At 28.4% G+C, this 15,406-nt stretch overlaps 1 protein-coding gene across 1 annotated transcript; it reads right to left on the reverse strand.

Annotated features, from left to right (window-relative positions):
- Positions 1–2,141: 2,141 nt before the first annotated feature.
- Positions 2,142–8,880, reverse strand: LOC112708743 (uncharacterized). The gene is made up of 14 exons (XM_025760685.3): positions 8,278–8,880; positions 7,270–7,360; positions 6,962–7,046; positions 6,610–6,694; positions 6,347–6,416; positions 5,698–5,767; positions 4,960–5,005; positions 4,603–4,846; positions 4,318–4,523; positions 3,921–3,995; positions 3,370–3,439; positions 3,098–3,178; positions 2,642–2,721; positions 2,142–2,565 (listed from the first exon to the last, which is right to left on the reverse strand). The coding sequence occupies exons 1-14, from the start codon at positions 8,391–8,393 to the stop codon at positions 2,487–2,489; spliced, it is 1,398 nt and encodes a 465-aa protein (XP_025616470.1). The 5' UTR covers positions 8,394–8,880; the 3' UTR covers positions 2,142–2,486.
- Between the last annotated feature and the right edge of the window lie 6,526 nt (positions 8,881–15,406).

Below are 15,406 nucleotides of genomic sequence, written 5' to 3' on the forward strand. Positions count from 1 at the left end.
CGCAACTAAAACCGCCTCATTTGGACCTCTGTAGCTCAAGTTATGATCGATTGAGTGCGAAGAGGTCAGGGCTGACAGCTTAGCAATTCCTTCAACTTCTTGTATTCCTTCCTTCCACTTTTGTATGCTTCCTTTCCATTCTCTAAGTCATTCATGTCCTGTAATCTCTGAAAACACTTAACACACATATCAAGGCATCAAATGGTAATAAGAGAGGATTAAACATAGCAACTTTAAGGTCAAAGAAGCATGTTTTCAATCATAGCACAAAATCAGGAAGGAAAGGGTAAAACATGCGGATTCTGTGAATAAATGTGAGAATAGTGGATAAAATCCACTCAATTAAGCACAAGATGTACCACGAAACAGTTGTGCATCAATGGCTCCTCATTTTCTTCTTCTTTATTATGCCTCCACATCTCTAATTACATACACACACATCCGCATCATCTATATTATTAAATATACCTCTGCATCACCGCTTAATTACACATACCTCCATATCACCAAATAATTAACTACTCTTACTTCCACATCCCTTTAAAAGTATACTTTCAGTCTTAGCATCAAAACCTTTAATTTCTAAATACCCAAACTTCTTTAACTTTTATTCAAGATAAAAGTCACTTTAATACATAAACCGAACTCAATTCCTAACTTAAAACAAAAAAAAAAATTAATAGATTGTACTCAAAATAGGTAGAAAAAAGAGAATTATAAACTACTACAAAGGGAGATTGAGTGTGACCAAGTTTGGTTAATGCATATATGCAACTATTATCTTCTCTAAACACATGAATAACAATCTTTTTCAAGCAATGACTGGATAGCTGTGTAACAAGACGAAGGACTACACGAAAATTGTTCAAATAATTTTGATAGAAGTCCAAAGCAATTCCGGAGTCTACTTCAATATGAGCGTTAATTTTTTTTTTTTGGGATACAATTGAAAGTCCGAAGAGGATACCCAAAAAGCATGTTCCCAAACTTGCATGAAAAGCTTTAGTCCTGACCAAAAAAAAAAAAACTTTAGTAAAATTTCTATGGTGGTCTCGAAGAATATTATCGCGAGTTGACTACTTGAAAAATTATTTAAACGCATAAATCAATTGAATAACTATGTAAAATTAAATTGTATTTTAACACTGATTTTGATAGTATATGTATATTCACTTATATAGATATAATGTTTCGTTTTTAATATACTGAAGCAAGTAAGAATTTGAACCTAAAATTTTATGAATAGTATCTAAATGTTTGGTAGGTTATCTAAATTTTTTATCCCTATCATAATGTTGAAACATAAGAAAATAATGTTTAAATAGGACATTAATTTCAATACATCATTTTTTTTTTTTGGAGGGGGGGGGTTCAAGAATACATCTTTAATGTTAAAGAGTTGTACAATAATAGCAATTCAAAAGTCTTGTATAGCTAATATACCCCATAATAAATGTAGCAAACAATTATATTAATTCGAAAAGTCATAATATTTAATCTGCAATGGGTTAGTCCTTGGTCTGTCCTGTCGAGTTAGGAGATACTATGGACAAAAAATATATATATATTTACATTATTTGGTTGTGACTTGATAAAACTTTGTAACAAGAGTTACAGATAGAACTTACTTTTGGCCAGGTGTTAATAAAAGACAAAGTTAATATGCTATTTTCAAGATGTAATCTACTCAGAAATGTTACTTAAATGAAATTACCACATCAGATTTATGCAGTGAACTTTACTTAAAAAGACTACTCTTGTTTCGTTACCAGATGATTGCAACTAGGAAACATAATTATGACATAAAATAGTACAACTTTGGAAAAGCTTTCACTGCATCATAGTGGAATGCACAATCAAGAAAAGGTATAAACATCTATATATAATATATCAAATTCATCATTTAGTTTCAATTTTACAATAAGCTCGTTGTCTTTCATAACAAGATTTGTGGACTGAACGGTTACACCTTAAATTACATTTTTCAAAGTAATTATTACATTTCTCTTTGAATTTATACCTTTCAATCATCAAACATCAATTCTTAAAATCATTTCCACATAAGCACACTAGAAAGAATCCAGCTAAATCAATAAATAATATAGAAAAACAAAGGAGGATTGGGGAGGAGTTCTAATTCATTACACTAACCAAATTCATTCATTCAGAACCTGTAAAAAACTTTGGTGTATATATATATATACAAATTAAAAATAAAATTACATATATGGGAGTAAAAGCAAAACAAAATCAAAATCAAACTCAAAATCCCATGTATTTAATGCAAGCTCTATTCTTCCTACTCTATGGACCTGTATTAATTAGACAAATCAACAAGTTGGCATTGAAATTAAAATATCACTGCCAAAACTGCACCAAAATATTCACCCTGTTAAAACCAGTCTTCTCAACCCTAGTCATCCTCTTTCTTCTTCTATGGTCTTGCACCAAAAATTAAAATAAATAAAGGCTTGCCAAGTTGGAACCTAAACATCATACACAGGTAGCCGCTCTGCAATGGTGACGCGGCAAATCGGGCAATTCTTGCATTTCTCGGAGCAATTGCTGCATTTCAAGGAAACAAGTATAAGGCCAAATCATGAACACAATGCAAAAACATCAAATACTTGATTCTTCTTACCTGCAAAGGATGTGATGCCGGCATGGGAGAAGTACAACGCTTATCTCTCCCTCGAAACAAACTCTACACAACACTTTTTCCTGATACACAACATATGAACACAGATTAGCTAAATGAAGACTTAAGATGGATCCAAAAAAAGAAAAATGAGCAGAATTCAGAAATGCATAATAGATTATTTATTACACTCACCAACTTGGTCACATATTTTCACATGCCTTTCATATGATTAATAAATGTTGATTCATGCCATCAAACAATGTATAAAAACAAAGATCTACCAAATAATATTTAGTGTTAAGCCTAGTAAGCACCAAGATTTATACGAAGAATGTTGTAATAGAAAGATAACATTTACTGCATTAAACATCAGTAATTACTTTGAGAGTCGAAAATTCATAGGATAAGCACATAGCTATAACTCTACAGGGGATTAAAAAACATTAGAAGTCTTACATTTTGAAGTCTTTCATACTCTTGCTGGCTGTATTTCGTAATTTCTGTCTGTTCACCAAGAGCTGCCTGGAGTCTCCAAACCTGACATTAGACAATTTTGAGCATGCTATGAACTAAAACGAGTCACTGACTTATTGAGAAATTTTGCACCTAAGATAATTGAACAGGTGAACATAACAAACAAAAACCTGAGCAGATTATTTCAATCATAAAACATACGCTTATATTCACCATAAATTTTTATCTATATGTATTATAAGAACTGTCATCACCTCCTCAGCGAGATCTTTTTTAGGCATTTTCTTAACAATCTCAGGTGGATAACCGCAGAACGTATTATACCTGCACAGTTGAAAGCCCAATGTACAAGGATCACCAAAATAATTATTACGCGAACATATTCAATACATTCCAAATGTATCATTACAAAGGGCAAGGATGTACTAAAGATAGTACTCATAAAATCAAATAGATTCTAACAGAATAATTAAAGATAGTACTCATTATACCTGCGTGGGTATGGGTGTGTGCAGCAAAATTTAAAATAATAGGCAAATAAGAAGTTGCCAAGATATACAAAACAGATTAGGCAAGTACAAACCAAACATAACAGAAGTAATATCTGCCACCATAAATATAATTATATTCTCAAATAAGGTTATATTCATATTCTCAAATATGCAGAAGTTAAGTTTCATAGTAGAAATAAAAAATAATAATTAAACAAAAAAAGAGCTCCACGACATGTTGTATGTGACATGTGAAACAACACGGAAATTATATTTCCTGAGCAAATTTAGACAATGAAATAAAGAATGCTTACCCAGATGCTCCCTCTTGGTATAAGCGTGCCTGTTCTTCCCGACTACCTTCATCAATTGACCACCAACCTAGTAACCTGCTTCAATGAATTGTCAGATTCAGTTGCCACATCTTACACACATTTATGGTAATCCAACAAGATCACAAATTTGCATTTTGAAAACTTTGATTGTAACAGACATTGGATTTTACAACTAAAATCATCATCGTGTCAAAAATAATAAGGAAACAAATTCAGGATAATAGCTGTCCAAGGGGTTCAAAGACACCATTGCATACACAGAAATGATGTGAGTTAAGTTTGTTTCAACGAATTTAATGCAAACAGGTGTGAGCCAAACAACAGATTTTCTAATTAAAAGTTACCACCAACAATCACGATTATAGAAAAAAATTACCTAGAACCATGGTGCAAGAACCCCAAGCAATCATGAGCTGTTGAAGAAATTCTAATATAAATTCCCCCACCAGCTCCACTGTTTAGCAGCAAAACAAGTTTCTCCACTAACTTAGATCCAGCTAACAGTACACCAGCACCTTGCAGCGTGAAAAGGGGAGAGAAAAGTATCAGTAGAGGTATCTTTCTGGCACAAGCAGGTGTTCCCTGAAATGTAAAACAGCTCAGATCTTTTAATATAGTATCTCAATGATTGCCAAGCACACAATTCGGTAATATTACCTACCTCCAAGTACATACAAAGAAGAATCTGGAATATAATAATCGGTACTTTCATGAAATGGCCTCCTATGTCTTGCAGGCTACACATTCTCTCTGGATGTTGATTTTCCTCAGAAGAAACAACTAAACCGCCATTCCAGTCAAGATATCTAACAGTAGTAGAAGAAGAACTGGCTTCTCTTGGATTTCTATGAATCACCGGATTAGACCACTTTGTACATACAAGAAAAGCAAAACACTCGGCAATGCTGCAGAATCATAGATCAATGAAAACCTTATGTTATACTCTCAAGCAAACATTTTAAGAAATACAAAGCTATTCATTGAAGTACATTCTAGGCCACAAGACAAAGAAACCTACGCAAAGTTAATAAATAAGTCCCACCAGCCCAGAGCACCTACATCACCTGTATTAGACAAGAAAAACAGGGCCTTAAAGAAGGATTAACTTATGAATATAAGATATCTTATGCAAAAGCAAGAGGAGTGATTAAAATGAAAAATTCGGTCTCCACTTAAACGTTATCACAAATTTCAACGGCCTAAATTTCACAACATAAATACCATATTTGTATTTGTGAATTAATAAGTTACATCATGATTTTCTACGGCCATTCAATGTGTGTCCATATATAAAATAGATACAAAATGTAATCCAAATGTAGTAGGTATCCGTCCATGTATATTTCAATAGCAAGAGTTCATTTACAGCATACTACTCTTCAAGTTTCTTTCTGCAATAGAAAGCATGAAAAATGACCATTTTGGAACACACTGCCACTCAAAGAATGTCATAAAATGGGAAAAAGTAATGCTACTTTGTTTAAAACACATTATGAATCATGAACTGCAGTCCAGAAGAGTGATATTAGGCATTTATTTATTAAAAATAAATGTTTTCATTTTTTGAGAATATAAAGAATCTTATTTTGCCTGGGAAGATATTGAGGAAAGGAATAACAAAATGTACATCATTCACATGGCAATATTACACGATAGATCACATGACAAAGAAATTTGCTATGTGAGTTTAACAATAATAACAATAATAATACTAAAAGATAACATTCATTCATTAAACTTTAGGGAAGCAACATACCACTAAGTTTTAGGAGTGTGAACACTGTAGCAGCAATGAAGAAGACCATAGAGATTGCAACCCAAAAGTGCTGCAAAAAGCAGACAAACATTTTTAATCAAATTCGTGAAATGACTATGAACTTCAAATTATAAGTATTTGAGCACTGAATAATGAAAAGTCAAGGTCACATTGGCAATTACATAACCATCACAAAGAAATTAACTGAACCAAAAGCAATTCTTAATAAGGTTAAATGACTTCTATGAAAAGTCCACACATCGGAGACCTTTTCTCCACCAGGTAGAGTCAACTAAAGGGACCAAACAACCATACAGTTTTATTTTTATATGAAAAATTATAGCAAAAACGAGAGCATGAAAATGGAAAACATTACGGTTTCTTTAATGACATATAAAACCTAGCGAAGTTTTGCTTTTAGTAAGGTAAAGCTAAGCATAGAACTATGTGTTGACAAGAGAGACAGATAAACAGAAGAATGCAGGAAACACTCTTGACCAAAAAGAATCTTGGTAGTGAAGGCATCTTAGTTAATGCAAAATCCATCTCAATCACTCTTTCCAACTATAATTTGAAAAACGCAGACGGTTTTGCATGTTTTCTTTTACGGATCTTTTCAAAAGATTATTATTGATATGAAAAGACTTACAGGAAGAGTTTCCCATATCGCCTCATCACTCATGTTCTCTTCATCTCCTGGCATTAGAGCCCTACACATTCTGCACAGAAAACAGACATTGATTGGTCACCAATTTTACAAAGCACTTCATAACAAACCTAATGGTCACCAATAACCGGTATCTAATTGTTCAAGGAAGTAGAGAAAGAAAAAGGACAGCACAAACATTAGTAATGGAAGAAAATAACCAGCCAAAAAAAATATGATTTAGGAAAACTATCCAGGACAAGTACCTGAAATTGTCAATGAGAATGATGATTTCAAATATTAGTAAGGGAAGGAACACAATCTTCAGATTGACTGCTGGAAAGTGACGAACTGTGCAAAAAAACAAATGCATTAGTATAATTGGATAACTTGCATTGATGTCACTTCGGGAACTTAAGCCTTTTACAGGAAAGTTTTCTAAATTCTCACAATTCTATTGTAGGAATTAATCAGCTTCAATCTAACCAGATGAATAAATCATACCAACTTAAAAATTTATTTCTAAATAAACACTCCACACAAAGACTACTAAAATATACATTGAATGCATGAAAATCCCTAATTACGAAGAGAAAAAGGTAAGGAATTTTGATGTACCGTATAAGCTCTCAAGATATATACAAAGGAGCAATTCAAATGCAATAAGCAATGGCATTGCAACGACGGCATGGCATGGTGCCCACTGTCATAAAACAGAAATTAGTCTCGCATTTGATCATAAAAAAAAAATCCACTTCATAATAATATTTTGTAAAGAGAAAAAGGAGGAGCCAACAACCATATCTTGGGGTTTAAATTATCGGCAATACTCAAAGAACAACACACAAACAAGCATGGTTCTGAAGCCAAGTTTCCCAAAATACTCAAAATGCTCTCAAATTTCATTAGAAATTAAAATGGCTTACATTTCGATTCCGCGGGGCTGATGGCGCTGGTAGTGAAAACCTTCCTCGAGCCACAACAGCATGAAACATCCAAAGAGGGAAAAATATTATCCTGTTGATCAAAGTCAAAGTCAGATAGCAAAAAACTTCTGTATTCTAAAATGTCAAACCTCAGATAGCACAATCAAACTAATCATTTTTTATGGCACTTTTCCATTTTCTGTTCTTGGTTTCCTGTTTATTTGCTAGAATACACTCTGAACTTGATGGACTTGCACAAAAAACCAAAAAAAAGGGGGGAGGGGGGGGGGGGGGGGGGGGGGGACATAAAGGATCATAATATGTTATTCTTTAACATCCCCTACACAAGGGTGTTGAGAACTGTGGACAAGAAATTGAGGGAAGACATTACAATTACTATTATCAGTAGCTCAGATATTGTGATTGTGACCATTTCCAACTGTTGAAACCCGTCACAAGCATCACCAACACTTTCAACAATAAGTTACATCAGTAGCCATATTGATCACTGGAAAATTTAATCACTGAAGTTAACCTTTGCCATATTTGGGTTGATCAGAGGGACAATGATTAACAAATTCTATCTCATTTGAGACTTTCCCTTAAGAGTTAGAGAAGACATTGCATGTAGGACCAGTCACAACAATCACAATCACTCAACCCCACTTCACTTTCTCAATCACAAAACAAACAAACAAAAAAGGTGTAAAAGCTTCATCAACTCAAAGAAATAACAGTAACAACAATCATCATAACTGAAACCCACAAATTCAACAGAAGCCACGGTGAGAAGAATTGAAGAAAACATAGCTTCAAAAAAAAAAAAAAAATAGCAAATGCCAGCCCAGCTCACTAACCATCAACAAAACCAAAACTTTTTCAAAAAGACAACCCAAATTCAACATGCAACGAAAGCAAATTACAGCCCCCAAAAATAAAACTTTCTGAAATAAATAAATAATGAGCACAAAAAAAAAAAAAGAAGAAGAAGAAGAAGAAGAGACTAACCACCAAGATGAATAGAGACGGTGATCGAGCTTGAGAACAAGCAAAACAGTGAAGCACAAGAGAAAGGTGTGTGCAGCAAGTGCCTGCGCAGACTTCAACACCCTCCGCCAACTCATCTTCTTTTTCTGTTCTTCAATCAAGCACACAGAAAAAAAACCCAAATTCCCAAACCCACTCACAACCGAAACAATCACAAAAACTAAGAAAGACAGATTTTTTTTCCTTCAATCCAAAAGAGAACAAAAGCCCTAACTTTGAGTGCAGTAATTTACGTTGACACTGACACACACAGAGAGAATCAGAGGCTAGCTAGGGAAATAGATAGAAAAGAAAGGAAAGGGGTTTGTGGAGTTTTGTTTGAGTGGGCGCCATGTGAAAGAGGAAAGCGAAGTAAAAGGGTGGTGGTGCTGACTGAATATGAATATGAATGAATGAATGAAGAATTCATTCAATAACGCAAATCAATCCACTTTGTTTTCTTTCATCATCTTTTCCCAATTTTATGAATATAAAAACAAAACCCATTTATTTACTCTCTATGTCTTCTTCTTCGCTCAAAGTCTTAAGCTTTTTAGCCTTCAGTGCACGCCAAACTGATACCCCTTTTTTTATTTCTTTTAATCATCTTTTTAGAAAAGGGTATGTCTAAAATGAGCTCAACACTTACGTGCTTATTGAATGCGCCACATTCATATAGACCATTAGATTTTATTAGATTAAAATCAAAGGCTAATATAAAAGAAGAGTATTGATGGGCTCTAATAAATAAAGAATATCATAGTACATAAATAAATAGTTTAAATGACAATACTTTAATACACAATATTTCAAATGACAACAGAATCTTTTATTCTTAAATAATAAAATATAAAATATATAAATACAAAATATCTAAATATTTTTTATTTATTAAAATTAATTATTATACAAAATTTTTTTTATAATATTAAAAAATTATATTAAAATAATATTTTAAATTATAACATAAAAATATAAAATAATTAAAATTTTATTTTATATTACTTGATAAATAATTAAATTATTATATTTAAAATTTATTAATTAATTATTTTTATTAAAAATATTATTATATAATATAATTTTTCATAAAAATATTTTTGAAATATAATTCACGTATATATAGAATTGTATAATCTACGTATATATATCATGTATTATATATAATATTTTAAATAAATTATATTTTATTATATATAAGTTAATAGTAATTAGTTAGTTACTTATTAGACTATTAATTTTATTTAACACATTTCAGATACTTTTATATCAAATAATGCCAGTTTAATTGATCCTTAAGCTCTGTTTAGTTTTTTTCAGCATACTTCATTGTGAGAGTTTGATTTGGGTAGTGTGCTGAAAAAAATGAAATAAAAGAAATTTTTATGGAATCATTTCATCAAAATTTTTTTTTCTATAATAATTTATTCATTAGGTACGAATTTAATTCCTATATACTGATAAGAGTAAATTTTTTTTATATATATACATTTACGTGTATTATTATGTCATTAAAAATATAATTTACGTATATATAAAATTGTATAATCTACGTATAAATATCATGTATTATATATAATATTTTAAATAAATTATATTTTAAAAATATTTTTATAATATTAAACCATAGTAAAATAATATTAAACCATACTTGTAAATCCATTGAGACTAATAGTAAAATATAAAAAAATATTAAACCATACTTGTAAATCCATGTTTAATAATATGTATTAATATCATGAAATTAACAATAAAATAAACAAAAAAAATTGTTTTTAAAAAAAATTTGGTAAATTATAATTGAGTAACTAAAAATTTATTAAAAGGTATCTTAGTAAAAATAATTTAATTATTAAAAATATTTTAAAAATTATTTTGATAAAAGTATAATTTATCTTTGTTACTACTACTACTACCATCACCACTACCACCACCATCATTATTATTATAACAAAAATTAATTTAATATAATAAAAATCAGTTATAATTAATATTATTTTAATTTTTATTATTTAATTTAATTAGACTTAATTCACAAAAAAAATTAAATATGTAATATTATTCAATAATTATTATCTTTTTATCATAGCATTATATAATATTATAATTGAATAAATATGTAAAACTTTTTTATATTAAAAATTTATTAAAAAAATAAGTTAATAAATTATAACTTAAATGACATAATTTTTTTATATTTATTTAGAAATAATGAGTTCAAGTTTTTCTACTTTGAAAAAAGAATTTATTAAAATTAAATTAAAAAAATGCAATCGGTGAATTTTGAAGAGTCAATGTTCCGTACAAGTAGCAGTGTACATTATTCATTATTGGTACAACCCTGCTCTGATTTATTTATTCGAGGAAACTATTAATTTTTTATTAAATATTTTTTTGTGATAACTTGTGCAAAAAAATTTCAATCTCAAAAATTAATTTTTTTGGAATCAAAATGATAGTTTAATCCTGTTTATTTATTTATTTTGAATTCAAGTTTTCTGCCTTATTATTAATTTTAAATTTTACAATGAAATTTAGTTAGACGTCGTAATGTAGTATATAAGAATGATTTTTTTTTTTAAATAAGGTGTGGAAATTAAATATTTTTAACTATATGTGATAAAATTGTGAAAAGAGAGAATAATTGATTAAAAGAAGTACACAAAGTACTGAGTACCAATTACAATATATATAGTAAAAGGGAAAATAAATTACTAACTAATAATGCTATAATTATGTCTAACAAACTAACCAACTTGACAGCTATACAAAAAACAAACTCTATTATGTTACATCCCCCCGCAAGCTGGTATTACGTGGTTTATGTAAATCAAGTAATCCCAGCTTGGAAAGCAAATGAGAGAATGGTCCTGGAGGAAGGGATTTAGTGAATAGATCAGCCGGTTGTTCACTGGAGATAACGTGCCTAAGATTACAAACCCCTTCTTTGAACTTGTTTCGAGCCACATGACAATCAACCTCAATATGCTTGGTTATTTCATGAAAGACAGGATTTAAAGCAATATAGATAGCAGATTTATTATCACAGAAGATATCAACCGGAAGAGGAGGAAGAATGTTGAATTCCTTTAGTAGTTTTAGTAACCAAACGAGTTCGCAGGTGCCATTAGCAAGGGGGCGATATTCTGATTTTGAGGACGACCTTGAAACTGTAGCCTGCTTCTTACTCTTCCAAGAAATAAGAGTTGACGCGGAGAAAGATGCGTGCGGTGGAGCTTGAGCTGCCGGCGGCAAAAATATAAAAGGAGATGCTGTACTTGAGCAGCGATCTTCAAAAATGCGTGCGTATGACGCAATAACTTCAAATGGCGCATAGAGCGCGATAAAAAAAAGAGGGCGCGTGGAGAGCAATAAGAGTGCAGATGAAACTGCTAAAACATATGCAGATTAAACTGCTGAAACAAAATGCAGATGCTATACTTGAGTAGCGATCTTTAAAAATGCGTGCGTATGCGCAATAACTTCAAATGGCGCATGGAGCGCGATAAAAGAAGAGGGCGCGTGGAGCGCAATAAGAGTGCAGATGAAACTGCTAAAACATATGCAGATTAAACTGCTGAAACAAAATGCAGATATAACTGCTGAAACAGAATGCAGACGAAATTGCTGGTAAAGAACCGGGGTAACCAAAACTGGGGTAGGATTTTCACTTGGATGCCTTTAACAAACATTGGTTGGATCTTGAACTGAATTGGAAGATTGCTTATTCATTGTGAGAGGAGGTTGAAAAAAATGTAGGGTGATTTCTCACCGAAAGATGATAGCTTATGTATCCTCTTCAAGGAGGATACCAAGGCTCTGATACCATGATAAAATTGTGAAAAGAGAGAATAATTGATTAAAAGAAGTACACAAAGTACTGAGTACCAATTACAATATATATAGTAAAAGGGAAAATAAATTACTAACTAATAATGCTATAATTATGTCTAACAAACTAACCAACTTGACAGCTATACAAAAAACAAACTCTATTATGTTACTATGAAAGTACTAAAAAAAAATATTAATCTGGTCAGAATATATATTTGTTACCACGTTAATATCTTAGTTATCAAATTATTTTAATTTGAGTCAAATAGATCTATTAAAAAATTCAAATCTTTTCTTTTTTTTAAATATTTACAAGAAACAAATATAAGAAAGCATAAATAACAAAATTATTAAACTAGTTACGTGATTATCATATCTAAATTTATAAGTGATGTTATTCAAGGATCGAAAGAGTGTCATTTTATTTTTTCTAAATAATGAATTTGAAAAAAAAATTTCTTAGAACTTTCTAAATTTAATTAGTTTCAATTTTATAATTGTGAAAGTGAAAGGCTCAAAATCTTGCTAAGTGCCTACTAATCATAAATTCGCAGGCACAAACGTTACGCAACGTTTATATTAATAAAAAAATAAATAAAGAATGCATGCATCCCATGCTATGTTTGTTGTATCTTCCACGGCTCATTGTGAAAATTACTAACCATATTTTTTTTTAATTAAAACTTTATACTATAGAGATTATTGTTATTATATTAAATTTTTATTTTATTTTTATTTGTTATCTTATTTTTTAAAAAAACAAAATTTATTATGCTTATTTTTTCTAAATAAGTTATGTTTATATTTTTTTAACAGAATTATTTAAAAAATTTTATTGTTTTAGCTTATTTCAAAATTAAAAATTAGTTTAATAATAGTATAAATAGATAATATTATTCTTTCATAAAATACAACAATAACAACACACAATACAAATTCTTTATATTTTTTATTCTTTCATAATTTTATTAATTATTATTATTATTATTATTATTATTATTATTATTATTATTATTATTATTATTATTATTATTATTATTATTATTATTATTATTATTATAGTAAAATGCACTGATATATATTTGTGGAGAACCACCCAAAAGAGAAAGATAGAGATATATGATCGACAATATACACAAGATTAGGGTTTGGAGCAATTTTTGTTAAATAAATTAAATAGGGAACACGCTATGGTTGACAAATTGCTAATCTACCATCCAACGATTCAGTACTATGTATAATTTTTAATTTTTTATTAATTATATACTCTTATCCATAAGAAACAAGAATTTGGAGCTAAGCCAAAACAGATAATATTAAAAAAAGGACATATCAATAATCAAGATTAAACATAAGCCAAAGCATATAATATTAAAAAAATGACATATCAATAAAGAAGATAAAACGTATGTGTATCAAATAATATAATATATTATATTTAAAAAATTTATTATTGGTTAATAAATTGTTATATATCTAAAATAAAATTCAAATTTAACACTTATTTAAACAAACAAATAAACTAATTAGCAACCAATCAAAATTAAAATTAGTTATTCTAACTATCTTTCTAATTGTTAAAACAAATTCAAAAATTTTGGATTGATATTTAATATTTTAATCCTGTGTATTATTTGGTCCTAGTTTGAGATAGTACGAACAGAAATGACACTAACAAACAATTGTTTGAGTCATTATTATTAGTTGTATAGGAGTGTATACACCGTCAAATTAAATATCGGTGCCTCTTTGTTTCTAGAGTATACACTTAAATATGTTACTAAGAAAATTTGCTATTTTTATTCTCCAAACAAATTTATTAGCTTGAGGTTTCTAAAATTTTATAAAAATTTATAATATATAATTTTTTTGTCATATTTTTGAAAATTTATTTGTCTAAATAAAAATAACAAATTTAATTAAAATAAAGATTTATATATTTATTTTTATAAAATTTAAAAATTTCAATGTAATATAAAAAATTTAAAAGCGAAAACGGACAACAAAAATAATATGTAGGAAGTAATAATACGGGGGGACATGCATATGATATGATTTCTCAGCAACGAAAATATTAGACCTATAATTTTTCTAAATTAATTACTTAAATTCCAATTATATAGAAGTAAGTTCATCTAATCTATTTATAATATATTAAAATAATATAAAATAGTTCTACAATTACTTTTAAATATTTAATTTCACTTTATATTATCACATAAAAAATATTTAAGTGACATAATTTTTTATCTTTACATTATATATTATATAATTTTTATTATATTTATCTCTTCATAATAATTTATCTTTAATTTGTATAATTTTATTATACGATTCTTTTTAATATTATTTTTTTAATAGTTATAATTAAATTATAAAAGTTATTTTATTCTCTCATATCAAGTCTATTAATTTTTATGTTTATTATTCTTTATTATAAAATAAGTATTTAGTTTTAATTTTTAATATTCCCTTATCCTTTATTTTTATTTAGATTATATTATTATTTTCGATATTAATGTTAATTCTTTTCAAAAAATATAAATTTAATTAAAATTTAATTCCTTCTCTCCTTTCATATTCATCACTCTTTTTTATATTTATTATATAAAACATCATTTATTTCATATGTTTTCTTTATCTTCTCTCACATAATCTTATACTTCTTTCTCTTGTTCCCTCTCCATTCTTACTAATTTTTTAATTTACTAGATGTATGTACTATGTGATTGTATTCATTAGTTTTCCATTCTTTTGTATAATTATATTCATTAATTATATAGTATTTTTGTCGACTATGTATCACTTTTTTTCTTTCAACAATTTATATTTTTATTATCATTTAGTTGTAATAATATTGTTAAAAATATAAAATAAAATTAAAAAATTAAATATTATTTTTAATTATCAAAATATTAATAATATTCATATTTATATTTCATCTAGTAGTTTCATCATTCTACTATAGTATTTAAATAATATAACCTAAAAAGTTAAAATAACTATTTAAAAATAAAATAAAAAATAATAATATAAATTTAAATAAATAAACTTCAATCGAATATTTTTATTACTTATAGTCTAATTTATATATAATTTTATTAGTTTTATAATTATTAATTTTGAATTAATTATTATTATTTTAAATTATTATTTATCATCAACTATTATAAAATTTAAATTAATTTTGATATGGTACTAAATAAAATTTTAAAATTTTTAATCAATTATTATTTATATTAAAACGGTATACCTTTTATTTTGTATTTTTGTCAAA

Source organism: Arachis hypogaea, chromosome 1 (genome assembly GCF_003086295.3).
Source record: "Arachis hypogaea cultivar Tifrunner chromosome 1, arahy.Tifrunner.gnm2.J5K5, whole genome shotgun sequence".
In the NCBI taxonomy this organism is placed as follows: domain Eukaryota; kingdom Viridiplantae; phylum Streptophyta; class Magnoliopsida; order Fabales; family Fabaceae; genus Arachis; species Arachis hypogaea.

Excerpts from the sequence above, each read along its gene's own strand:
- LOC112708743 (XM_025760685.3), bottom strand. The coding sequence starts at position 8,393 with ATGAGTTGGCGGAGGGTGTTGAAGTCTGCGCAGGCACTTGCTGCACAC. Across the intron at positions 5,006-5,697 it reads CACACTCCTAAAACTTAGTG|GTGATGTAGGTGCTCTGGGC; the intron begins GTATGTTGCTTC and ends TGTCTAATACAG. Across the intron at positions 3,996-4,317 it reads TTCTTGCACCATGGTTCTAG|GTTACTAGGTTGGTGGTCAA; the intron begins GTAATTTTTTTC and ends TCATTGAAGCAG.